General features: G+C 39.8%; 1 protein-coding gene across 2 annotated transcripts in view; it reads left to right on the top strand.

The window, feature by feature from the left end:
* Positions 1 to 701: 701 nt before the first annotated feature.
* Positions 702 to 26,981, top strand: part of PPM1A (protein phosphatase, Mg2+/Mn2+ dependent 1A) — a 35,141-nt gene continuing 8,861 nt past the window's right edge. The window contains exons 1-5 of one of the 2 annotated variants that reach the window (XM_054635866.2): positions 702 to 1,080; positions 15,067 to 15,918; positions 17,648 to 17,765; positions 22,745 to 22,853; positions 25,549 to 25,606. In XM_054635866.2, coding sequence (XP_054491841.1) covers positions 15,085 to 15,918; positions 17,648 to 17,765; positions 22,745 to 22,853; positions 25,549 to 25,606 — 1,119 coding nt within the window. In that variant the 5' untranslated portion in view covers positions 702 to 1,080; positions 15,067 to 15,084. The remainder of the gene's footprint in view (positions 1,081 to 15,066; positions 15,919 to 17,647; positions 17,766 to 22,744; positions 22,854 to 25,548; positions 25,607 to 26,981) is intronic. The other variant, XM_054635867.2, reaches the window with a different exon arrangement.

Raw genomic sequence — 26,981 nt, 5'->3', positions numbered from 1 at the left:
TAGACATTGGATCGGGCTGCCCAGGAATCCATAGGGAACGACTGGACACGGCACTCAGTGCCATGGTCTGGTTGACACGGTGGTGTTGGACTCGATGATCCCAGAGATCTTTTCCAACCTAAATGATTCTGTGATCCAGGGAGACGAGGCTGATCCCGCCTCGGAGCGCCTCGGGACCCACTTTGCGCTCCATCGTCCTCAGGTGGGCTGAGCTGCCGCCGCCACCGCACCGGGACCGGGATCCGGATTGAAATCGGAACAGGACCGGGATGGGGATGTGGATCGGGATGTGGATCGGGATTTGGATCGGGATTGCGATCGCGATTTGGATCGGGATGGGGAACACCCACCCCGGCTCTCGCGCCAGCCTCTCTCCCTCAGGGGCAGGGGCGGGGCCGATGACGTCACCGCCCCGCGCGGCGCGGGACCCGGGGCGGAGGGTGATGTAATACCCGTAACGGCCCTGCTCCGTCCGACATCCGGGTACCCTGCCGGGGTGCTGCTTTTTTTTTTTTTTCCGCCTTGTATATATTTTTTTTACTCTCTCTTTTTTTAATCTGAAAAGCTCCATTTGCCGCTTTTTTGGATGTTCTAATTATTTGATTTTTTTTTCTTTTTTTTTTTTTAAACGGGGGAGGGGAGGCGGCGAGGAGGGAAAGGGCGCGGGGGCGCGCGCGCGCGCTCCCGCCTCCCCTCCCCTGCGGCGTGCGCGCCTGCGCAGAGGGGCGGCGGCGGCGGCGGCAGCGCAGTGCGAGTGTGTCCGTGTGTCCGCCCGTCCGTCCGTCCGTCCGCGGCCGGCGCTCCGCGCGGCGCTGCGCGGGTGGGCGCGGAGCAGCTCCGGCGGGGACGGGGACGGGGGGGGGGCCGGCGGCGGCGGGGGCGAGATGAGCGCTGGGCTCCCCCTGGGCACAGAGCCGCCCTGTGAATGAGCTGAGGCGAGGCCGCCAGCCGGGTGCCCCCCTCCTTCTCCTCCTCCTCCTCCTCCTCCTCCTTGTCCCCCCCTCCTTCCCCTTCTCCCCCGCGCACCGCCGGGAGCGCGGCCCTGCCCGCACAGCCGGCGCCGACGCCGCGGCCGGGGGGGTAAGTGGCGCTGCGCAGTGCGGGGCCGGGGCGGGGTGAGGGGGCGGCGGGGCCGGGGCGCTGCGGGGCCCCGGGGCCTGTAAACAACCGGGGGCGGCGGAGCGCGGAGAGCGCGGGAGCTCGGCGCCATCCCCGGCGGCACAGCTGGGAGCGGGTCGGGCGGCCGCAGGGAGGGAGATGGATGGGGAAGGGGACGGGGGGAGCGATCCCGCTGGGATGCCGCTGCCGGGAGCCCCCTGCGCAGCCCCTGCATTGCAGGCGCCCGCTGAGGGTGGGGGTGTCCCCGGAGCCCCCCGGGCACGGCGGGAGGAGGGTGAGCAGCGGGGTCTGGGCCTGGCTCAGGTAGGAGCAGCAGCTTCCCTTTCTCCCTGCCCCCTCCTTTCCTCGCCCAGAGTTCATTTAATGAAGGCTATAAACAGCCTCCTCTCCCATCGCCACCTTGACGCTCGGGGCACGGCACTGACTGGGGGGGGGGGGGGGGGGTGTAAAGAAAAAAAAAGAAAAAACAACAACACGCATCTATTTATAAAGCACCCCACCCTGGCGAGGGTCGGAGCATCAAGCGCTCCCCAAGTAGTGACATTGTGAGGCAGCGGGCGGCTTTCCCTCGCCAACGCCTTTCGGGCGTTTAAAGTTTGTGAGAGGTTTCGGTGCCTTTGAAAACAATGTCGTGAGCAAAGGTTGCGCTGACGATCTGTGATCTGTCACGGCGTGCGTGGTAAAAGTCCGTGGAAGAAAATGCTGTCCTCGGTGAGAAAGTTGTGCGGTGATGTGCTGGGGAATTGGGCTTGCTTGTGAAATGCCAGAGGTTCTGAGCATAGGTCTAACCTTTTTGTTACATTAGATTGTATTCTGGTAGCTGCGATACAACAGCTAGAGGTTGACAGTTTCAGGAGAATTGATTTTGCAGACATCTGTTCGATATGTATTTGTATTTATTTGGTACGATTAAAATATTTCTTAGTGTTGCCATGTGGATGGCAAAATTTTGAAGGTACAGAACTAATGTTTAAGTTTAGAGTAGCACTTGGGAAAAACTAAAGTTTTTGGAGCTATATTTTCTGTCAAATGGAAAAGTGCTGTGCACTGGGGTGGCTTCTGTGGAAACCTTAAAGTTTAAGGTCCTTAAGTTATTTAATCCAAAGGAAATTTTTATTTTTATGTTGTTAAGCAGAAGGCAGTTTCAGAGCAGGAGAGCAGTAGTTGGAAAGAAGGTAGGTGATACATTTTCCTTAGATTGTGATACTTAGCATCAGAGTAAGCAGAATCAATTTATGAAGTAGAAGTTCTAACTCTTTTGATTCTAGGAAATGAATTTCCAAATATGAGCCCTTGTAGCACTTTCCTGAGCTGGTTCAGTGATTAGGTTTTGTGAAGCAGGTTTTGTGCAGTACTGGTGGAATTAAGGCTGGATTTAACTCGGGACCTTGAGCGAGTTGCCAAATTACCAAGAATTTGGTCAATTCTTTTGCAATTTCTAGCCACGTTTCTTCTCTGATAGCTTCCCATCTGTTGCTGTTCATAGTTTCTTCTGTGAATAACAGCAGAGAAAACGTGGGCCAGGGAAGTTTTGCACTCTACCTATCCAGTCACAGCAGTGTTCAAAGGGAAGGTGTTAAAGGACAGCAGCTTGGATTGATGCACCTAAAGTTTTTTTTAGGAGCATTTGCTGCTCCTAAAGTTTTCACTCCCTAAAGTTTCTGAGTCTCCTTTTTATATATGAGACTGGGCTAAAAGACTTGCTGATGTATAGTGCCAGTTATTAATGTTTTTATCACAGAGATCTTTGTTAAAATCCTCGGATGAACATGGAGAGAGTTTGTCTGTCCTCTGCTCTCCTCTGGCATGGCCATGTTTTCTCATATACAAGCAAGGCTTAGCTCTGGTTTACAGGTCTAGTCCTCTGCCTGGTGGTTGTCAGGTAAATCTCTCCCCTGGAGGTACAGTAGAAAACTATTCCTGTTTTCCAAGTATTTCCTTAACTGTCTCTAGGTATGCTTGGGATACTTTTGTTGAAAGCGAGGAGAGATGGAAATGCCAAATGACTGGCGAAGCTTGCAGGTCCAAACAAGCAGAACTCACTCAGGGCAATTTGAATTAAAGCAGAATACTAAAAGTTGGGTTTGTTGTTTCTTTTTTTTTTTTTTTTCTATAAAATCAAGCTCATTGCTTCTTATCTAGAGTGCAGCTTATACAGTGGAGTTGAGTCATTCTTGCTGAGGTAGCATTTTGAGAACTGTCGTTAAAATGCTTAGATATTTAACTCTGGCACAGTATAATTTGCAAACTTATGTAACTGGTATGTTTTTGAATGCAGCTGTCAATAAGAGATCTCATTGCACTTTTTTTTAGTGGAACTAGAGAATCTAAAGCAGCTGCTTTTACAAGATGACCTAAATATAAATAATTCAAGAATAGCATATTTCTTACTAAAATGTTGACATTGCTATTGGCTTAATTTTTATGTGTTCAGGTCAATTCTGATGTACAAAATATTACGTAATTGGCTGAGCAGAACGGCATTGCAATTAAGTGATGGAATGATGCAGGTTGTGCTAATAAATAAACAAGTTTTAGAATAGGAAGTACTGTAAAATAACTGTTTTCATTTTGCTTCTGCAACCCAGAGACGTTTTAAGGACTTGAATAGTAGTAATGTTTGAATTCAAGACAATAGTGGTTTATCATAGTTAAACCTGAGCCAAACTGCATTTATTCTTCTATGGCATGTGGACCTTTGTCAGTTTTGCTCCTCTTTTCTCATAAATCATACTTCACTTTCAGTTTTTATTAAAAAAAAATTGATGTATCATCTGTTTCACTCTAAATGACGCAACTTGTAGTCTCATTTGTTCTTTTGGAAATTAATCTCTTTTTGGCTAATACTTGGTTGCTGAACTCTTACTGATCTCTGTAGTTTTAATCACATGATCCAAATTTCAGTTAGGAATACTAGGATAAGAAATAAACTTCTGTAACATTTACACATTCTTAACTACAATCCTCTTCATTGAATGAATGGCAAATGCAAAGTATCAAGTCTGTGTATACAATATGTAATCCCTGAAAAAATGTCAATGTTCTTAGGATATTTAGAAGATCCAGGGAACGTGCATAAATGTACATTTTATGTGCATTCCATTCACCAGTGCTAAAAAATATTTTTAAGGGAGGATTCATATATTTGAGCCATGACATGGTTCATATCACAGTGGAGATAACGTTTCCTGCTTGGAGCTTCTTTATGTTTGCTGTCTGTCTGTGAAGGAACAATTTAGCATTTAATAAGATTTAATATTTCTAGAGTAAATCACTTGACTCTTAAGACTGGGAAGAATGTTTAGGCCAAGGGAATTGTAATCAGGGCAGGAGGAGAAAGCAAGGGTGATGCCATGGGAGTGAGTAGGCTGATTTTTGTTCCTGGGTAGAGTCAGTAACCACTGGGTGTTACTGGTGTTAAGCTATGGCTGCAAGGTCTGCTTTTCTATATTTGTGTGCTAAACTCTGGTCTGTGTTAAACCACATACCGAGTTACAGATTTCTGTCAAGTTGCTATCTTTTTTCTTATTTATTTTGTTTGTGTTTAAACACAAATACCAGTACAATTCACTAATGGATATTTCAGCTGCCTGTTGGAGTCTACAGAACAGAGTGTGTTTATAAATACATGAAACAGTTGCTCAGATTTTTTTAACGGCTCTTCTCGAAAGGTGTTTATATGTGACTAAAACAACAGAATAAAAACTTCTTGCACTGACACACAGTTGCAATGAAGGACACTTCTACTGCTTAGAGTGTAAACTTTATAGCAGTATATATCTATATGTAGCAAAAGAGCTTCTAAGAGTACCAGGAAGGAAAAAGCAAAACTGGCTGCCCATGTTTCAATATTGAAACGTAGAGAAATGCAGTTTACAGAGAGAGGAGAAAAAGTACATTAGCCTCTTCATTGCTAACAGGTTAGTTCTCAAAAGTAAGAATATTTTAGTAGATAAAAAGGTCTCTAAAGTCTTCTAAGATAATGATTTACAAACCAAACAGACTCAAGTGTAACATGACTTGTATTTTGATAGCTGCAGTTTAAATAAAGCAAAGCACTTCAGTGTGCTTGTGGTGATACGCCACGTGCAGCTGAATTATGTGGGACTGCTCAGATTTGTGATGTTGCTCTCATCTTCAATGCCTTGCTGGATTGTGACCTAGAGAATGAAATGTGCTCTCATATTTGGGTCTCAGCTGCAACTTGAAGGATTTTCTGTATCTATGTGTGCAATTCATTTTTACTGCCAACTGTCCTTGTCATCTGAAATTCAAATGGCAGCCTGTATTCTTCTTGACCATATATCATAGCTATTTGTCCATTAAGTTCTGTGGTATTTTTTCCTTAGAAATGCTCTAAAATGCAGTAGCCACGAGAACTGTGTAGACTGTGCCTGAGCTCTTTGTGTTTAAGGATGAGTTTAAGGAATTCTCCAGCTGTTGAGTAAAACCCAGTCTTTGGAAAGGAGTGCAGAATGTGGAAAAACGTGGGCGGTTAAGCAGCTAGCATTAAATTGTAGGAAAATTTAATGAAGAAGGAATCGGTTGCTGTCAGTAAATAATTTTCTAGTTCCCTCAGTCAATTACAGTAAGTATTTGGACAGACCCTTGTTAAAAATCAACTGCTGCTGCTCTCTGTAAAAAACCTTTCTGAGGCTGCAGAGCAAGGCCCTGTAAGCTTAGGAAACGCTGGCATTAGCACTGCTTTGATTTTTGAAGAACAGGTGAATTCAACATTGTCCCCATTAAGTGACCAGAATGTTTAGAGCTGGCATGAACTCTGGAGTGAGAGGAGCACCTTTACTGCCTTGTTTCTCATGGGCAAATCTGCTTGTAGTGATAGAAGTGAGCTTGGCAATCACTGTGCCCTCAGAGGAAAGCCTTCTGTCCTGAAAGCTTCTGTCTGCATAAAAGGCTAAGAACAAGGGTTGTTTTTTTCATTGGTTTCTTTTTTTGTAGTCTTGGGCGAAAAATCTGTTTTATTGCAGCAGTCATCGTCTGTCCTTGTTCTTTTAATGAGATAGGAATGCTGGGGACGTGAGGGCAAAATAGCTTTGTAAATAAAAGCTCTGTGTGTGTACAAAAGAGCAAACTCCAGCTTTTCCTAAGCTTTGAGGATTTAACTTCCAGGTCTTAATGTGCTTCTGGCATAGTTTTGATGTCATTTCCTTGCAAGCAAAGCCAGGTTCCAGCTGTAACTTCAGAGCATTTCCTATTTTATTACCATTTTATTCCCGTGTGTAGTCATCAAGTTTCAAGTCTCTCCTGTAGGCTGCTTTTCCTATATCCTTACCAGAATAGTGTTAATGTTGCTGAGATTAGAACCCCACAAATGTTTTTCATGTGAAGTGAAGGGTCTGGGAAATTGCTTGTGCATTATTTCATAATATCGAGTGCTTGACTAAACAGGAAGTTTTGGGGCCTCCGTGCAAACATCATCTTCTAATTATTGGGCACACGCATACTGGTTGTGTTTTCTCAAAATAGTTTATTTTTATTTTACTCCCAAGCTCTGTCTGTATAATCTTAATTTTCACTTGGGTTTCATTCAGCCATATTGTTAAAATAAATTGCTCATAAGACAAACCATAAACAATTGGCTGGTGCTTCTTGTTGAAGTTAGGAAGATCTGAAGTTTGAAAGCTTTAAATAATTAGTTTTTAAAAGGAGCAGTGACATTGGTGAGCAACTAGAAACGCAGAGAGGAGAAATTAAGGAGCAGATAGAGGAATGATTCTATGTGTTCAGTTTTCTTGAACTATTTAGGACTGTATTGATTAAATTGTTAAGATGATTGTGGTGAGGTTATCAGTGAAACCATACAGCAGAGGGATGGTGGCGTTTTGTAAGAATTTGTACACATTGCCATAGGCAACAAACAATATCAACTGTAAAAAAAATGGCAGTTTCCTGAACTGAGAGTAGCTGTGTGAGTATAATTTTTTCCCCATATTTCAGGAATAGTTCAATTAATACAGTTGCTGTTTTGCTGATTTTAAAATTGTTATTCGAGCCTCCCTTTGTCTTTGGAGTCTCAGCAAATAATCCCATTGGGACCTTTTTCCATGGAGCATCTTTTTCCTGGTTTATTTTAACACTTAGCTAAAACACTGACAAAGACAAATTGGCAGTAGCTTGACTTCAGGTGCATTTGAACAACCAGAACAGTCATGGACAGAACCCATTCTGCTCTAGAGGCTCTACCCAATGTCTTCACTCTTTTGGGTTGGGGCAGAATGGGTTAGGACTCTGCAGTTGTCTTGATTTTTCTGAATAGATTTAGTTGAACTTGATTTAAAAAAAGTAAATGCTTTTTGTTTGGTTAGGTTTGGTTTTTTTTCCTTTGACACAGAAATGCAGTGGAATTACGTGAGCCTTCCTCTAAAAAAACATTCCTCTTTGAATCTTTAAATTTATTTTTTTGTGGCAGGTATTGTTTGATTGGTAAAACTGACAGTGAATGAAGATATTGAGGCTTCAAGCTGTAAATCAGAGATCCAAAAAAAGCAATTTAGAGAAAAGGAGGATTTTAGCTATTATTTGAATAATTTGATGTGTTCAGATTTGTTAAATTCTTGTACTCTGAGCGGCTTGTACTCAAGTAGGAATTTTCAGTTAGGCCCAGAATATTTAGGAGTGGGGAAATGATCTGCAGTGATGAGAAATGACAGTGGCAGAGCACTCGTGGTATTACAAATACTGGAAAAAATTGTAATTCAACTTTCATGACTTACTATAGCTCCATTCTTCTGGGTTGTCTCTTTCTGTTTCCTTTTCACCCATGTTTTCTTTGTGGTGAAACTGCTGCTGTGTGGAGTTCTGTTGGAAAGGCTGTGTAGCACAGTGTACTCCTTCTGTCATGAGCAGCTTGGTTGGAATCCTTAAATTCACTTGTTTGCCTTGCTCTTTCAAAAAATTTGAATCTTACTGCATCTCATTGATACATAAACTGAAGCAAGGCCTTTCTTTCTCCCAAATTCTGTCTACACAGACTGCAGCTTCCTTGGATCTTCCAGTTCTTTTTTTTCTGTTGTTCTGTTCTCAGTGGGGCTCTGAATTTTGGCTGGAGCCTGCAGGAATTTCTGCAGTGTTAACAAAGCACTTGTTTAAGCTTTTTGTCTAAAATGGGTGTCTTTTGTTTGTTTTCCAACACTTCTAAGTAAGAAATCTTTGGAAAATGAAATATAACCAGAAAGGTGCTGAACTCAGCAGCAGCATGGACATATTTTCTGCTTATTAATGCTTTCAAGCAAGGACCTTGGCCTTTTCATTCTCCTGCTGTTCAGACAGCAGCACATGAATTTATGCAGAGCTACCTCATTGATTTTCATAGTTCTTGTTAGTGCCATTTTGGTTGTCTACATAGTTTTTCATAGTGATTGGGCTGCTCATACTTTGATGCTGCTGTGGTTTTTTGATGCCTTCCCGCTTCTAATTTGTAGTACAGATATTTAGAAAGAAGCAAGAATTCTGTCTGGGCCAAGAAATATTTAATCATGTTCTGCCCATCATGTTAGGATCCTGATGAGTGACTGGCACTTATGGATGCAAGTTGTATCTCCTCTCAGAATCAATGTAGTGAATTTTCATTCCCAGCAGTGCTCTTGGTGATTCTGGAAAAACTTAGTTTTTTCCATAACTGTCCAGATTGCAAAATTAACTCCATAAAGAATTCTTGAAATTACATCACCATCTTTCAAACTTCTGAAGGAACAATTTGTTAGAGGTGAATTATCTATTTCAATGTCCAGAGCTTCCTTTTACAAAAATCAGATTACACATGTCTCTGCTGGAGAGAGTTTGAACCTCAGCCAAAATACACTCATATTGAGAAGCTTCTCATTTAACCTTGGAACAGGTTTAGTTGTCTGCAGGAAAGGTAGGTAGGAGTAGAAAATAATGTTTTAAGAAGAAGCTGAAACATGTTGTTGGAGGGAGGGTGTTAACTTAGAAATGGTTACCTTCTGTGTTCCAGAAGGCTTTAATAATCCTCTCCTAAATCCTACCTGCCCTGCCGTACGCACCACGTGGGATAAAATATTTTGCTGCTTAGTACAGGGAGGCATTTGGAAAGGCTGTCAGCTCCTAGCAAGGAGAAGGGATTTTAAACAGAAGTTATGTTTAAAAAAAAACAACTCTCCAAACAACTTAGCTCAGTGAAATGGCAGTGCCTGTGGACCAGCTATGAAGAGATCAGAGCTCATAGGTGTTTGTATCAGAGGTGCAGTGATTTAGTATTTTCTGCTGTGCTGTGAAGTTGCAATAGCCATCACTGTTGCATATTAATTACTGGGAGAGAGGGAGGATAAGTCAGGGAAATTTGGAATAGATCATACTTTCCTTCATACACACAGAGTTATTAACTTGCTTCCTCTGTTGTTTTGTTTTTTGTTTTTTTTTTTTTTTTAGTCTGCCACAAGCCATACCTCCTACATCTGCTCTAAACCAAAAGTTCTTAATGTTACTAGAAATTTTCTTACCCATATGGGTGGTTTATGTTCTTCCTTTTGCAGTTGTCTTACTGAAGTAGAACACAGACTACAGCTGCATCCCCAAGAAACAAATGTTCTGGTGGGGAAATGGTGGGTTAGTCTGTGTTTATTGAAATAGCCCCAGTTCTGTATTTCATTTCTTTTACTTCTTTTACATAAACAGTTCATGTCTCCTAGCTGCCATATATTCCTGTGTCTGAAAGTACACATTCAGAAACATCAACTGTAATTTTTTGGTGTTTTATTGATGTTTCAAACTGTGAGTGCCAGAACTCAGTCATATAGCCTCCAATAGCTTTTAAATAGTTTCATTGGCAAGAAGCTTTTTCATGACTTCATTCAGCCCATGACTGTGGTGTAATTATGTCTCCTCATCTGCGTGTTCTGTTTTATTTTAGTCATTCTTCCGATCCCTGGGATGTTCTCTGACATGTTGTTTGTTAAAATTAATTGATTTGGGGCATCCAGTATGTACTGTCAGTTTTTCATTCAGGAGGCTGTAACTTCTGAAAATGTTTCCACATTTGCACTGTTACATGCTGTCTGCTACTGCATCCAGGCAGAGGGAGCAGTACTGCAGATCAGGCTGCAGCTGAAGTGAACAAATGCCCTTTTTCTAGTCACTAGCAGTCTGTATAATTTGGTGACTTGCTCTGTGTCCTGTAGTTCAAGTAAAGGTTGTAATCTTTCTCTGTGGTCCTCATTACAACACACGGGGTGTAATGTCACTGGGAGAATTGTTCAGGAAATGGGAGTGTGGGGGTATTTCTCAGCTTAGTTAGAACAAGTGCCTGTGACTTCAGTGTGGTTCATGTAAGCAGCTTATCCTAGTGGAAGGAATACAGCTTGGAATTGTTTAAAAAGGATTATTAATATACATATTGTTCAAGTGAAAGTTTCAGATGGGGGTGGTTAGTTTTCTGAGACAAAGTGATCAAATCTTTGTCCAAATTCCTTGGAGAGTTAATTTGTATTTCTGTAGGGGTATGTGGAATTGCATTAACTGTCCTTTGTGAACAATTTAGGGCTTATGTTCATTTGAACCTTCAGGCAAATGAACAAGCAAATAGCAAACCAGTAAAATTTATTTTCCTGTGTAGCAGAAAGCATTGCAGTTGTGCTGCCTGGATAGCACAATTTGAGGAACAAATGAAGGGGCAAAGAGATTTCATGCATTCCAGTGATGTATCTGTGGTTGTCCCTGGTTGTCCATGGCCTGGTATACTAATTACCCTCCTTTTTCTTTGCCACTCTGTTCTCCAGTTACATCTACTTTCAAGGACTTTAGCTACTGACTCTTTGGCATGCTCCATTCATTATTTCAGTTTTGTTTCCAATGCTGCAGTCCTTTGAATTTTAGCACTCTTGTGTTTTATCCAAGACCTTGTTATTTGTGTTGATTTTTCTAGGTTGTGTACAGTATTCTTACTTTTCTGTCTGCAAACTTCAACTTGAGTTTTCTGTGCACTTGCTGGAGAGGCTGTCCTTCAGTTTGAGCTCCACAAAATCAGTGCTTCAGAAATTGTGGTTAAAATGCACTTGTAGATGCAGAGATGCACCCCCTGCACATTCATTTCTGTTCGCAGGGGTCCATTTTCATATCTAGTTTTGTTCAGTTTTGCCTCTCTCTTCTTCAGAGCCAAAATCCAGAAACTTTGACTGCAGAAAACTCTTCTCTTTTAGAACCTAAAACTAATGGAAGTCACTGATTTGGAAATAGTGATCCAAGAATCATCTTAGATTAAAATTGAAGATTGTTCAGCTGATGGCTGTGCAGTTGTAGCACCAGATGATGTGTGAGAATCACCATTTATGAAGAAAATGTTGCAGCTCTGACCTTTTTACAAGGCACCACCCTTACAGTACTGTTCAGCATGGTCCTGCTTTAAGGAAAAAAAGGGGCAAAATATTTTGCCACTAAACTTCATGATTAAAGTTCCTTTTCTCTTACTTTGCCTTTAATAGGAAGAATGTCTGTCTCCTTCAGTACATATGTGCATCATTCAAGCATCCCAAAAGTTGAGGCTTCCAGAGTAGAGGACTGGTTCTGTCTCCTGCCACGAGACTGCAGTTTTCTGGCATGATTGTAGAAATGTGTGACTGGATTAAGAGAGTAAAATTCCTTGTAGAGTAAAGATCATAAAATGAGGGCTTCTCTTAAGAAAGATGACTAAAGACATGAAGAGAGGCTGAGTTAAGCCATGTTCAGGATCTGTTTTATGTATTGCATGCAGTCTGTTCTGGGTCTGTGTTTTTACATAACAAAGTCATGCTGTAACTTGGGCACTTGCACTGCTATAGGTTAATCAGATTTGCATGCAGAGTTATGTGCTTAACCAAAGGTGTCATTCCAACTCAGTCACTGTAGTGCACAAAGCACCTCATCAAAGAATGACAAATGTGCTCATAATTTAGGTAGACACCGGTGTGTGAAAGATGTTTCCATAGATATGAACTCAAAAACAGGTCTAAAAGGTATTTTTAATAGGAAGAAGGCATGGCTTTCTTATGTCAGCATTTCTCTGTCTGTGTCCATCCCTTCTTGTAAAACTATGATTCTTTTTGTTCATAGCTAAGACTCTTGAAATTCTTTAGGTTTTGATTACACATTAAAGATATGGGGGGAGAAGTAGCAGGTAGTGTCCAATTCATCAGAATTCACAGTTGGGTCCATTTTAACTGGATTTTTTCTGAATGAGAATTGGAATTGTGGGTAAAAACCTAAAGATCTGGCACATTCATCCTATCCACAAGTAAACAATGCTTTTTCTGCAGATACAGTGAGGATTTTGAAAGCTTGGCCTATTCTCCTGCAGGTTTAGGCTGCTATTCTGGTAAAAGTCTGGTTAGCTGGAATATGGCAGGGAAGACAACTGCAGTCTGTTATTGCAGTTTTCAGAGGGGGATCACTTCCTGCTGTGAGCAGCTTCTGAAGGAGTTGTTCCATGGCCACTCTGTGGTTTTCCTTTTGCCCAGCTATATTCTCATCCATGGTGGGCAACTCTCACCCCTGAAGAATCCTGGATCAACATCTCACCTACAAAGCTTAGCTTCAAAGACCACCAGCTTTTAGGGTTCATTCTGGGAAGGGATAAGGCAATTTGGTGTTTAAATGGAGAGTGATTTGTTAACTTAGAAGGTGTGCTGACAGTTCTGTAGTTTTTAGAACTTCACACAGCCTGTAAGTATTTCTAATTTACATGATAAACTACTGAGCAGGACAAACAGTTTACAAAGCACAGCCCTGAATGTTGTGTGCACACTAAGGTGAGAGGTTAGGAGAAAAATGGCCCTTTTTAGTCCAGATTTCGACAGTGTTTGTGGTCAGTGTAAATGTACCCTGCTCTTAATGTTTTTCTGTTTTATTTTAAATAAAGCAATAATGTCAAATGCTTCACAGAATTATATTGGCCAGGGCAGTTTCTGCTTTTTGAGCTCTAAATTAAGGTGAAAAAGTTGAATATCTGCATTCTGTCTAATGATCTCCTCAACAAAGAAAACATTCAGTGTTAAACTCTGCTCCTATCATAAAATGAATAAAAAGTGTTATTCAGCAAAATAATTACCCACGTGATTTATAGCAGCATTCTGTAATTATTTTGATCACTCTGACTTCACTAGAGTTGCATGTGAAGATAAAAAAGTCTTAAGTCGTATTTTTTTCCTAGCAACTGCAGTAATGTGAACCTCCTGCATGTGCTTGGGACACAAGGCACACGGTGCACACTCTGTTTTGTTGGTTAGTTACAGCTTGCTTGGGCATCAATATTTAGTGTTCACTTGAGAAGAGGCAGAACTCCAGTTTGGGGTGAGGGGAAGCAGAGGTGAATCACTGCTGCCATCCCCCTACAGCTCAAGTATGTGTTTTGTTTTTGTTAGCAAAGCACGGGAGCCAAAGAGTGCATAACCAGTCCCCATGCCTCACATTTGAATCACTGTTGTGGTGAGATCAAATATAACCATTTCTTGACTGTTTATTTTAACACAGATGTTTCAGAAAGGTTGACAGGGGCTGGAAGAGACAGTGTGAAGAGCTTTGTTGGATATGTGGTGTCATTAATGGCTGGGGCTGTATTGCAGTAAAAGCATGTTATAAAAACATGATGCTGTCACTTAGAAAACTGGTCAAATATATTCCATGGTCAAGCTAAACATTCCTGAAACCCCTGGTGTACTGATTTTTCTGCTAGTGCAGCTGTTAGTTGGGGCCTCAGGTAAAATCTGTTTTTGAGGTTCTTTTCACAGCTAATTTTTGTCCACAGTCTTCAAACAGAAAAGCTCACAGTTTTGTTCCATTACTTTGTATTGTATAACAGTGATTTGCAGACTCTTTGATGCTTCCCAAGGCATAATTTGCAAGTATGTAAAATGTGTGACCTATTTTGTACGATTTTTTAATAATGAATGCACAAATAAAGCGATGTGGATTAGAAGGGTGGGTTGGATGGTTAGGGTGTGAAAACCATGAAGATAAACCAGTCAGTTTACACTGCCTGCAAATATCACTTATTCTCTTCAGCATGAATATTTGCTGCATCACAGCCCAAGGAGGAGAGGGTGTGCAGTGTATGGGTCTGGCTTGAATCTTGATTCACACAAGAATATACAATACCTGTGATTTTATTTCCAAACAGATTTCCTCAGATTTGTCAGGGGCAGTTGTCTTTCAGTGAAGCATGAATACATGAGGGTTTTAAGTAAATCTGCAGCACAGACATCTGAGAAGCTGCTGCGTAATTTAACTGAAAATCTAAGGATGAGCTTTCACAAGATGGCTGAGCCAAACTAATGGCTTGCTGCTGCCTAAAGGGACAGCTGCTCTGTTCCTTCCCAGTCCTAGTTTATCCAGTGTTGCTTTTTCCTTTATGCAGACTCTAGCATCCTCTTGGTCATTTTTATCATTTATCTGTTTAAAAAAAGCCAAATAACAACCCAACCCAAAAACCACTGAAATCCCCATCTTAAAAAAAAACCCCAAAAAAACTAATCAGTTTGCTTTGATTTTCCCATCACTACCAGAAAAGCAGTGGTAGCAGGAGTTTGTGGCCAGCAGGTAGGGATCTAGGGAATGCCAGTGTCCTAGAAACATTGAACTCTTTCATGGCTCAGTAGTTGCAGGGAACAGCCATTCAGATGTGTGCCAGTTAACAAGTCCTCTTTGAAAGTGGTTTCATACATAGTTCTATTAGAGGCTTTTGTCAGAACCATGAATGACAGTGAACATGAATTTTTCAAGTAAAACAGCTGAAAATACAAAAATATGAAAAGTGCAGTTCAGCTAGTAGTAGTGTCCTTGTTTAAATTAGATGAAAGCAATGCAAATTTGACTGGAGGCACAGAAAAATCAGCTTTATAGCTGTGTACTTTGGGCATCTTACTTGTACCAATACTTAATATCTTCCAACAGGATTTTTAAGAAATATCTTAATAATCCTTTTTTTTTTTTCCTTTGCAGAACTGAAGGAAGGTCACCATGGGAGCATTTTTAGACAAGCCAAAGATGGAGAAGCATAACGCCCAGGGGCAGGGGAATGGGCTGCGTTACGGGCTGAGCAGCATGCAGGGCTGGCGTGTGGAAATGGAGGATGCGCACACGGCTGTGATTGGGTTGCCAAATGGACTTGATGGATGGTCGTTTTTTGCTGTCTATGATGGGCACGCTGGATCCCAGGTTGCCAAGTACTGCTGTGAGCATTTATTAGATCACATCACGAGCAACCAGGATTTTAAAGGGCCAGATGGGCCACCGTCTGTGGAGAGTGTAAAGAGCGGCATCAGAACAGGTTTTCTGCAAATTGACGAACACATGAGAGTCATCTCTGAGAAGAAGCATGGCGCAGACAGAAGTGGGTCAACAGCTGTGGGTGTCATGATTTCTCCCCAACACACGTACTTCATCAACTGTGGAGACTCGAGAGGTTTGCTCTGTCGAAACAGGAAGGTTCACTTCTTCACACAGGATCACAAACCAAGTAACCCTCTGGAGAAGGAGCGGATCCAGAATGCAGGTGGCTCCGTCATGATTCAGCGTGTGAATGGCTCCCTTGCTGTTTCAAGGGCACTTGGGGACTTTGATTACAAATGTGTCCATGGGAAAGGTCCTACAGAACAGCTGGTCTCACCCGAGCCTGAAGTTTATGAAATTGAGAGATCAGAAGAAGATGATCAGTTCATCATCCTGGCGTGCGACGGTATCTGGGATGTTATGGGAAATGAAGAGCTGTGTGACTTTGTAAGATCCAGACTTGAAGTCACTGATGACCTTGAGAAAGTTTGCAATGAGATAGTTGACACCTGCTTGTACAAGGTAGCCAGACTTGAGAGAAGGAGTTTACTGTGCTTTCCCTATTAGAAGTTTATGAGCAAGCTAATAATAACTTTGCTTCCAGTCTATAAATATTCAGTGGTTTATGGTAACATGACTTTGACAGTGATGACCACGTTTCCTGCAAAAATGGTGGTAGAGGGGAAATGAACACGCAGCAGAAACATTTTTCTGGGTGGTTTTGGTTAATTAAGAGGTTATAATCATGTACAGATATACTGTGATCAGTGGAAAACAAGAAGCTAATGGGAATTTATGGGCAAGCTAAAGACAATAACTGCCCTTTTCTGTTTCATAATGTTCTTTACAAAACCTCAACTCTTAAGACTTAATCAGGCTAGAGAGTGTATTTTCCCTTCCTAATCTTCCCCTGCTTTCTTGGGCACATAGTATTAACATTACTGTCATATTTACATCAAGATAAATGCAGAATCAGTGAACCTTGACTTCGTATTTTGAAGACTTGGCTTCCTAAGTTAGTTTTTCGTTTGGTTTAATTACTGTATTTCTTACTCACTGTTGTATCATACAGCTCTGAAACCAGCTCTAGCAGATGGAGACTATTTGGTTTAACAAAACTATGTAACTTTGTCTGCATTAACTTCTACTTTGTATTAATACAAGTTGCAGTGTGATGCAGTTACTGAGTTTCATAGCTTGATACTTATTTTGCAAAGGCAAACTGGCAGCCATAAAGGAAAAAAGCCAACTTTTTTCTAGAGAATCAAGACAACATCCCTGCTCTTCCTACATGGCTAACAGGATCATTGTTTCCCATCTGAAAAACTTGAATTGCTTTCCAACACCTTGGCAGATTGATAATGGTTACATTTTTGGTTACTATTTTTCTTTGGCAATCCTAAAAGCAAATACCAGGAAGGGAGCAGTGGCTTGTGGATGCTGTAAGCTTTGCAGGAGCCAACTGTCAGCACCTCCCCATACCCATATACTGTTGTTGTGCACACTGGCTTGTTCTTGCTCTTGCTGACATCAGTGGAGTTAATTAGTGTTAAAAGTTAAGCCTGTGGATGCATGTTTGTAGGCCAAAGCACAGGGGTATTGTAAGTAAACCAAACGCTTACTTTGCATAAGCAGAATGTGTTTGTATTTTTAAATATTCAAGGATTGGGGTGCCTTTATTTGGAGTATTAAATGTAAATATTTTTTGCAAAGATCTGGGTACCTTACAGCTGGTTTTTCAACAAATTCTATCGCTTTCAACTTTTCTTGTTTTAAATGAAAAGGAGAAGAAAAAAACCTAATAGCTGTGATTTTTAGTGGAAGCACTGTCTGAATTTAGCACCTTGCTGATTAGTGCTTTTGAGCAGTAATGGTTTTGTTCACCCATTCAGCTGTTTTCCCAAAATGATTGGATGGCACTTAAAACAAGATGGAACACAACTTTGTAATTATACATCACTCATTACTAATGTCAGTTTTTAGATGACAGTGGGGTGTCTGTAACTGGCTCCATGTAATCTTCAGACCATAAAAGTGGAAAAAACAATGACTGAAGAGTTGTACCAAATAAATGGGCCTGGAATTCTCTAAGGGGTACAGGGAGATTAATTCTAATGGTAATATTAATCCATAATAGTGAAAGCTGGATTCTGATACAATATGATTTGTGAATTTCTGTATTTAAAATGCTTTGATGTGTGTTTAGCCTGGTGTGTATACATTTCTCAAATCATTTTTTCTTTTCCACCAGGGAAGTCGAGACAACATGAGTGTGATATTGATCTGTTTTCCGAATGCACCAAAGGTATCACCAGAGGCGGTGAAAAGAGAGGCAGAGTTGGACAAGTACCTGGAAAGCAGAGTAGAAGGTGGATCATTTAAAAAAAAATAAGTAACTTTGTTTCTAAACAGACCCCTGGCCCCCTTCCCCTTCCAACAATTAAACCCTTAACACATACAGGCTTTTTAATAGACCTTCAAGTGCCATTGGCCATCCTGTGTACCTCTGAAAAAGGCACTCTATATATCCTGAAAAAGTTCTGCTATGAAAGTGCAGCAGCCTGTAGCCCTGAAAATTATTCAGGATGGCAGAGAATTCATTTATGCCCAGTGTTCTTCCTGAGTCTGTTGACAGCACTAACTTCAGACCAGTGAATCCTGGTTCCTGTCACATGAAGTTAAAGAAAATAATCAGAATATCTTACAAAGTGTCTGTGAAGATGGTCATTTGAGTGCTATTTATAGTTAAGTACAAATCAGTTAGCTGTAATATTTTATTATCCAATAATAGTAGGGTTACAACTCAATTACTATAATCTTTAAGCACCTGCTTACATATTTACTTATTTGAAAGTACGTCAGAAATTTGTCAAAGCTAATCTTTAAGCATTCATGACAAACAAAAGCTGGGTACTCATCTTGATAGTAACTTTAAAATTTTTCTTAAACTTTAAATTGAAACTGTGAGTCTGGGGCTTTTGGATCACATAAAAATGATATTTGAAATCAAGTAGATTCAAATGATTTCTGATTAAAACTGCATTTATAGTGCCTTTTGATATTTAAAACCAACTACATCTTGGAGTTTGTTTCTGAAATCTAAGACATGCTGTATGCATTATTTGCATAGGTTAAGTCTATTTTTGAAGTGGACTCCTCTATATGTTACAAGTCTAGTTATGTGTGTGTATACTTCCAAGAACCCTTAATAGCACACAGGGCACGATAGGCAGAGTTCTCCACAGCTATGGTAGCAGTGGTTAGTAAGTTAGAGGAGTACACTATGCACTTTTTTTCCTCCTTAACTTGCATGATGGTAACACAGTGCAGCTCCAGAAATTTCACAGAGAACTTGCCTGCATGGGAATTTTGGGCTCAGACAAATCCATGTGCAATTTTAAAGCGCTTACAACCTGTGTAGGTGCTCCTGCAGAAAGTACCACGTTTTTCCAAGCCTCACTTGCCAGCTCTCAGCAAAACTGCATCTGTTCTGCCCCTGAACAAATGCCCAGGCAGACATTTGTGTGTTTTAATGCCCACACTTGCCTGAGAGGAGAGGAGGGGTTGGTGGCAGTCAGTGCTGGTGTGAATGTCCCTGGCAGCGTGGCAGGAATGTCCCCGTGCAGTCCCACTGCGGGAGGGAGGTGTCAGCAGAGCAGGGAGCAGGTTTGCACCAGGAGGAGCTCTCTGTGTGTGCCCACCCACAGATCTGCTGAAGAACAAGTGTGCTGTACATTCACACATTGATTCACAGCCTGGTAACTCTCCTTATCTGGGCAAGTGCTGCCTTCTTATCTTAGATATTGTGTCTGAGCTCAGACAAACCCGTGACCTAGAATATGAAAATACGATGAAGCCAAGGCTGCCTCTTCAGCTGGCCTCATCCTACCCCAGGAATGTTACAGTGAGGAAAGCTGGCATTTTTGTGCAGCTGCTTCATTTTGTAAAGGAACAGCCTAAACACTGGACCTGCATGTGGTTATGGTACATACAAGGAATTTGGCTGCTGGTACTTTGCATTTATACAAATAGGAAATTTGCAGGAATGATCAAAGTGTGATAATTGCATAGAGGCAGAAGGATTCTGTATGTAGTTATAAAGCACTTTAATACTAATTTAATGGGATGATATCTGAACAACTTGAGGAGATCTACTGTACTTCCTCTCAAGGGTCTTTGCTTAATTTTTAGAGTTATCCTCAATCTTTTGTCTGTTGTTGCACAAAAATATTATTTAAATGAATGAATATTTAGTAAATACTACTCAACCCAGCAGTGATTTGTATCAGCTGTTTGCAGAATTTGACCTTTTAGGACTTATGCATGAGGAAAGTTGAAAGGCCTGAACCAAGGCAGAATTTCAAGAACAGGAGTTGATGATAACTTTGTTATTTAATATATAATTAATTAATTAATGTGCCATTGCATTTTTTCTGAAGTAAGTGGATAATGCCTTATTGACTAGTGAGGTAGGACTACTGCAGCATCTGAAACTTTATACACTACAGTGAATAATCTTGCTCTTATCTTAGGATACTATAAGAGTGGCAGTGCTTAACTTTAAAAGCCTGATTTTTGGCTGAAGGAACTAAAAAATATAAAGAGTACTTTTAGAATGATCTTACTAATCTGTAATATCAATTTAAATTTAAAATTCATTAAGATGGAAACTTGGTTAAAATGCATATTACATATTTTTATGAACTTCAGTACTCACTGAAGTCCAACAGGTAATGAGAGTTGATCCTTTCGAATGTGCATTTTTTTTCTGGTTGTATTTTTATCCCCTCAGCCCAGAATATACCTTTATACTGTTAAACACTAGTGCAAATTTTAAGACTGAATAGGATTTAATAATGATGGTCATCTTGAATAAGGAGAGATGATTCAGATTTTAAAAAATGTAGAAACTTTTCTACTTACCATGTCACTTAAGACTCTCCTGATGTGTTTGTGGTCCAGATTTGTAGCTGCAACAAATAATGGAAGAAGCAGCAAGTGTGGAGAAGCATCCTTGTGCCATTACTTGCAATAAATCAATGTTACTCCTAAAGTATCTTGTGAACTTCATGGTAGAAGTGATCAGTCATTCCAAAATGTGTTGCTATTATTTGCACTAATATGTGTTATCAATGTGTTGACTCTAAAAAGAAACTTGTCTAAGCTTTTTTTTTCTGTTCTCATTTTTTTTTACATAAGACCATTCCGTAATAGATATTCCCTGCAATATTTATACCTATGTAGAGATAAATAATTTTAAGTTAGCTGTTTTATGTTCCTTCCCTAATTTTCACATAAACAAAGTTCTGGCTTTTTCTTAAACTTTGTATGGAATTCCCATTTTTGAATCCTTTATTTTAGGGTTGTAAGTACATTTTTCCAGTACTTGATGCCATGAAAATGTATAGAAGGTTTAAAAGTAAATTAAAGACTGGGGGGAGGGTTAAAGGTGTATTGAAACAAGAAAATTCCAATAAATTAAACACAGCTAGCAGACCGACTCCATTTGTTGTGTCTTCAGTGTTCATTCAGTCTGTATCTATAGTTTTATCAAAATATAAATGTATTCATTTAGTGGAGACTGTATGTTAAATGTACTGCAGTTACAGGTTGTGAAACTGTGTAGTATAGGTCAACTATAAATTCCTTATTTTTGTACAGCAGAACTTTAGAACTAGCACAATGTAGCATATTCTAGATGTTCAAAATTGCACAATAAAGGAACTTGGCAAACCAAATCTGAGATCTTGGCTTCTTATTCAGATTTAAGATTCATAGATTATTTCTTTGCTAAATGTAAGATGGTAACATGAACTTTGGCTGTAGATTTTGAGGAAATGGCAAGTTTTTGAGGTGTCTCTGGTGTGCAGTGTCATGTATTTAAAATTGAAGTTTTGAAGGAAACAGCTTAAAGCTTTGTGCTGCAGAGTTTGATGCTGGTTCAGGACTAGGCAGTGTTTCCACTATACCTTGCAAATAATTTACACAGCCTGACTGCAGAACAGAGCTGATGGTTTTTGTAAACACACACAGCCCTGAAAAACCATTACATACACAAAAAGTAATTCACAATTGTTTTTTAGGTTTTGTTTTGTTTTGACTAAAAAGGACTGGATACGTGTTGGTTTTAAAAGCTTTCAATGTGCCTTATCTCACAAATTATAAAATGGAAACTTGGTATGTTCTTCTGGAATTTAGGGCAAAATCTGAATGCTTAAGTATTTTTCAAAAGTGGTACTGATGAATTCCAACTACTTTCAAACTGTGTAAATGCTTTATTAGATGAAGAACAGTGTGCATGTACATACATGCATGTATAGATGTGCACATATGTACACATTATTGTATGCATGTTGCAGTGTTCACTTGAAGATGAAAAGCACCAGGTCTTAATAATTCACATGTTTTGCAACTTCTGAGAGCTCTTGTTTACAGAGAAATGAATGAGATGCATTTTAAAAAATGTTCTTGTTCTTTAAATTTCATAAAATGCCTGTTTAAGGAATGACTCTTCATACTTCTTCTGGTATGATCTTGAGTGTCTTGGATTCAAATAAAACTGTGTGCTTTTGACTTGAGGAGAAAAGAGAAAAAAGCAAACACAAAAAAAAAAGAAAAAAAAAGAAAAAATAAAAAAAAGAAAGCCAAACCAACCAGGCTTAAGAATAAAGTTAAAGAATTAATGTCTTGACAAATGTGGCTGTGGCAACAATACAGATTCTCTTCACCCAGAAGCTGGAGTGGGTCAGCTTTAAGTTTCTGCCCTGAATTTAAATATCTCCTGAGTTGAGGATGAAACTGGCAATTAGATGTCCCTGGCTTTTAATTTATGTGTAATAGTCCTTAAAATTTGCATGTTACTGTAATGCAGTGAGGTACAAGTATTGGTTAATACACATACAGCCATGGGAATTACTTCTGACATGTCTAACCTTTTATTTCTTGAAAATACTATATGTTTTCTGTGATGGCAATAATATTTTATCTTGTGTTGCAGTGATAAAGCTGATGTTAATATCTGCCCCATGCCTTGGGAGGATATTACATTTTCTGTCTAATGTATAGCAGGAAAGCCATTAAAGATTTTTTTCCCCACTGTTATTAGGTAGCTGTGTATTTCTAAAACCAAGTCAGCATGTGAACAGCAGTAAATCTGTGTCAAATCTGTTACAGATTTTTACTTATGGAACCAAAGTTAACAATTACCATGTTGAGTACGGTCTGTCGCTTTAATTTTTAATTTTATTTTTAATGTTAAGCTGCCTTTTTTTTTGATAAAACTGAGTGTTTCAATCTTTTGAAGTTAAATTTGGACTGCACTTACAAAAAAAGTACTTCTGATTCCCAGAGATCATAAAGAAGCAGGGTGAAGGAGTGCCAGACTTAGTCCACGTGATGCGTACGTTAGCAACCGAGAGCATCCCAAACCTCCCGCCGGGGGGGGAGCTGGCAAGCAAGTGAGTTCACATCCGTGTACATGTGGGGTTGGATTTGAGTCACTTTGTGACTGCAAGGCCACTCTTAAAAAAGTTGGGGGGCACAGGGAGGGAGGAAGGGCACAGGACAAAAGGTGATGATCTGTTCTCCAGTTTTTATTACTCAGTTGTTCTGGATGAAAAGGACAAGCCTAAGAATGGAGTTGGCTATGAATCATTGCGAAAATTAAATGTCAAACTGTAGTTTTTGGGAAGGAGTGAGGGGTTTTTAAGGGTGGCCTGAGTGTCTGTTTTTTGTAATTAACTGGGGTTTCTGGGGGGATGTTACATTTGAACATGTGAAAATAATGCCCTGATTTTAATTACTTGGGTTGAAGTGTTCTACACTTCAACAAGGAGTGATATGCATAAAATGTTTTGCTTGGCAGCTTTCTTTTCTTGTCTGTAGCCATGTTGTAATTGCTTAAAAATTTGCCTTTGTTCCTCTCTGCTTGTGACAAATCTGAAAGCGAGATAGAAATCTATCAAAAAAGAAAAGTGGGAAGTTAAATTTGTAGTTTTATATAGCTGACTTTGTCCTTAAAGGGTTCAGTGGTGATGCTCTGTGGTTTCTCAAATATTCAGTCTTTAAGGAAGCAAAGTGCTCAGCTTGTTTGCACCCCAAACCAAGAGCTTTTTGATTCAAAAGATTCTTCATGGGCCTGTGCTGTGTTAAAAAGGATTGGGCACATATGATACAGAGTATTTTTGACTTTTCAGAGTATGATTTTTGTATTGTTACACCAAAACATCAGGACTTTAGGCACGTAATTGAATAAATTATAAATTAATAAATTGAACAAATTATGAAGGGATAAATTGAACAAATTATAAAGTGATCATTGTAAAGATGGCTTCTAGAAAACAATAGTGTTCCTATAGGAACTGTTTGACTAGGAGAAGAAGAGATGGCAATTTAAAGTATAATAGGATCTATTTAGGATGGGCTGCTGTACTGTTGAAGTATGAGTGAGTCAGTTACTCATGAAATGCAGCATACAAATTGATTTTTCTTCATCTCCTTTGGCTGGAAGTGGCATCATGGCTGTGAAGAAATGCTGAAGTGATGTGACTTCAGCAGGATTTTAGGTATCAGTGATGCTAGTTTGGATAGGGACTTAGAGAAATATTGATTTAATTGTATATTTATGTAACTTAAAGCACTGGTGCCAATTTGGAAGGAAAATAATGCTTTCCAAGAAACCTGCCTGTATTTAGAATCAAAGATACCTATTTCTTGAAAGATATGGGAAACTTTCCAATCCATATGTGTAATGTACCTTGTGTGTCATTGCTTGATTTTATTGCTTTAAATCCAACCTCTTCTTTCATGCCCTATAACCATTCACTATGATGTTTATACGTGGTAGTTCCTGACTCTTCAGTGTTGCAGGATGATTACAAAGCTTGTCATCTGCTTTTTTTCTTCTCTTGCACTCCTTTGTGATTGCTCTGCATGCATTCATCAGCACTTTAAAGGTTGCTCTTTGAATTTTGCTTTGCACCACACTCTGCCACTTCATCTTACTTGGTTCTGCAGAAGGGGATCCAAAAGAAAGTTGCATTTAAAGTCCAATATGTAATTTCTGTTTTTTACTCCCCTCTTTCCTTCCTGTTCTCCCTTCAAAGTTTTTTCCTTATACTCTGGGAAAGGCATAGGCAGCTTCTTCCTTCAGCCTCACATTCACTTGTGTTTTGGTTTTTTTGGGTTTTTTTATTACCTGTTTTCAAGGGGTTTTTAGACTCTCAGTTTTTCACCCTGTGTTAAAAAAAATAAATAAAAATCATGTTGCTCATTTGCATGTTGATTGCAAATGTATTCATATTTCATCAATCTGTTTCTTACCCATTTTCTATCACTATTAGAAAAGTCAAGAATTCCAGGGATGAAGGTTAATTTTAAGCTATCTTAAATATGCTAAGCAGGGGCCTTTTTAAAAGGAGGTTACTAAAAAAATGCTTGAATAAATTTTTTTATATTTTTTTACCAGACAAAATTTATCTCATTCTGAAGATACAATACACAAACCTGCAATTTATATATTTATTTATTTATTTATTTATTTATTTCTTATTTTTGGTATTGGTTTTGTTGGCTTCTTTGATAAAAAAATTGCAGGAGAGTATTGGCCATGTCATTGTAGAAGAATACTGTTCTAGATCTATTCGATCTATTTTTTTCATGTTTGCACATGGAAAGTGCACTTTTAGGACATAACACAAACAGAAATGTACTTCAGAATGTAATTTTTTTGTGTCCAGAAAATAACACAACTCTGTTCCCCTATGGAAGTAATACATAATACATGCCATACTACACTACTACACCAGTGGGTTTTTGGCACAAATGACCAGGACATTCAGTGTCCATTGAGGTTTCTGCTGCCCTTTTTCAAAGGGAAGACCTGACTGCCAGGTTGTGCCCTTCTCCTGCTGAATTCCAAGGGTTATTCAGCCTTGTTTGTGTTAAGCCTAAAGGTTTTAAAGGATTTTTTGAAAAATCCTTTTTTTAAAAAAAAAAAAAGTTTTAAAGTGCTAACTTGCAGTTAAAATGGTTCTGTGAATTTAGAATCTTCTAAAGTTTGCATTTAAATTAAAATTGGGAATGTAACTTGGAAAAAAAAAAAGAAAAACACAGCCTTAAAATCCTGTGGGTTTTTTGTTTTCTTTGCTCTAGACGGAGTGTGATTGAAGCTGTGTATAACAGACTGAACCCCTACAGGAATGATGATGCTGTAAGTATCTTTTCTCTTACATTCTCTTTCTCCCCACCCCAATTATTTGAGCTGTTTTGTAAAGAAAGATATTGCAAATTCCTGTTAAAGACCCTTTCCCCCAAGAAAGGAATAACACTGTTGTGCTTTTTGGACTGTGTTTTGTAATTGTTTTCTGCTGCTTTCTGCTGATCATCATCTCAAAACTCCAGTAGGGTTGATTCATTTGTCCTCTGGCATTTCATTATTTCAGTCCTGCTTGGGTTTCCAAGTGTTGCCAAATGGTGGAAAGAGTCATGGGGGGACCTTTTTTCCCCCCTTCTTTATAGGACACATTTTTCCCTAAATATCAAGAAGAAAAATGCTATATCTAAAGGTTAAATGGATGTGTTAAGAATATATTAGTTTACCAAATGGACTGTGTAAACACTTTTATTCTTAAGCATAGAGCATCTTACAGCAAGCAAACACTTTGGGTTCTTACATGTCAGTGCTGAGAGAGACATAAATCCACTGTCAGGATGGGGGGAAGATAAACCAAACAGTGAACATGAGCATGATTCCAGTGGCAGTTTGATCAGCAGAAACAACATTCTGTCACTGAAAATACAATATCTCACAGAGCAGTTAAACTGATCCTTTAACTATCAGCAGAAATTTCTTCCATGCTTGGATGTGACAGAAGTGAAATGCAGCCAGACATGAAGATTGTGCGTTGGCCTTACAACTGTGCACTAGTTTTATTTGGCAGCCTTCATTCTATTTTTAGCATTAAAATTCCTAAACTGGGGCTGAAAGAGGATGCTTTACCTTCAAAATACATTCTGTAGTATGTTGCTGTTCTACAAATGCACAGTACACAAACTTTGTGATCTTGTTGGCAACTGGGATACAGAAATTTGCATATGGAATAGTTGGCAAGCAGCTCTTGCATTTTTACTCATGCTGCTTTTATTCTTCATTCTTGAAACAACCATTTTGCTCTTTCATGTAATTGCTCTCCTTTGCTACTTCTGGTCTTGAAGGAAAAGCTGGAGGTGGTACTTTTGCAAAGGGCAATTTCAGTTTGTGTTTTTTTAACTACACCCCCGTGCCAACTGTTCCTCTCTAGTTTGCAATGGATTCTGTGTGCAAGATTGAATGAAGGGTGCAGAACTTCAGTGCTAAGAAATTATCATGTGTGCATTGCTAGAGACTTAATTAGCCTCTCTCCTCTCCAAGGAGTCACTAAGGCAGTGTTTTTGAAGAGAAGTAATATTTCTACCTCCTGCAGCCTCAGTAATGATGGGGAGGTGTAGCTGTGGAAGCACCAGGATGAACTGTTGTAAAAGCCCATCCTGCCCCTTAATTGCTTAGGGAAAAGGAGGAGGTGTTGCTGAAACCACCAAAGGTGGTG

The sequence above is a fragment of the Agelaius phoeniceus genome, chromosome 6, assembly GCF_051311805.1.
Source record: "Agelaius phoeniceus isolate bAgePho1 chromosome 6, bAgePho1.hap1, whole genome shotgun sequence".
Taxonomy (NCBI): Eukaryota; Metazoa; Chordata; class Aves; order Passeriformes; family Icteridae; genus Agelaius; species Agelaius phoeniceus.
This window is presented reverse-complemented; position numbering and strand designations above follow the sequence as displayed.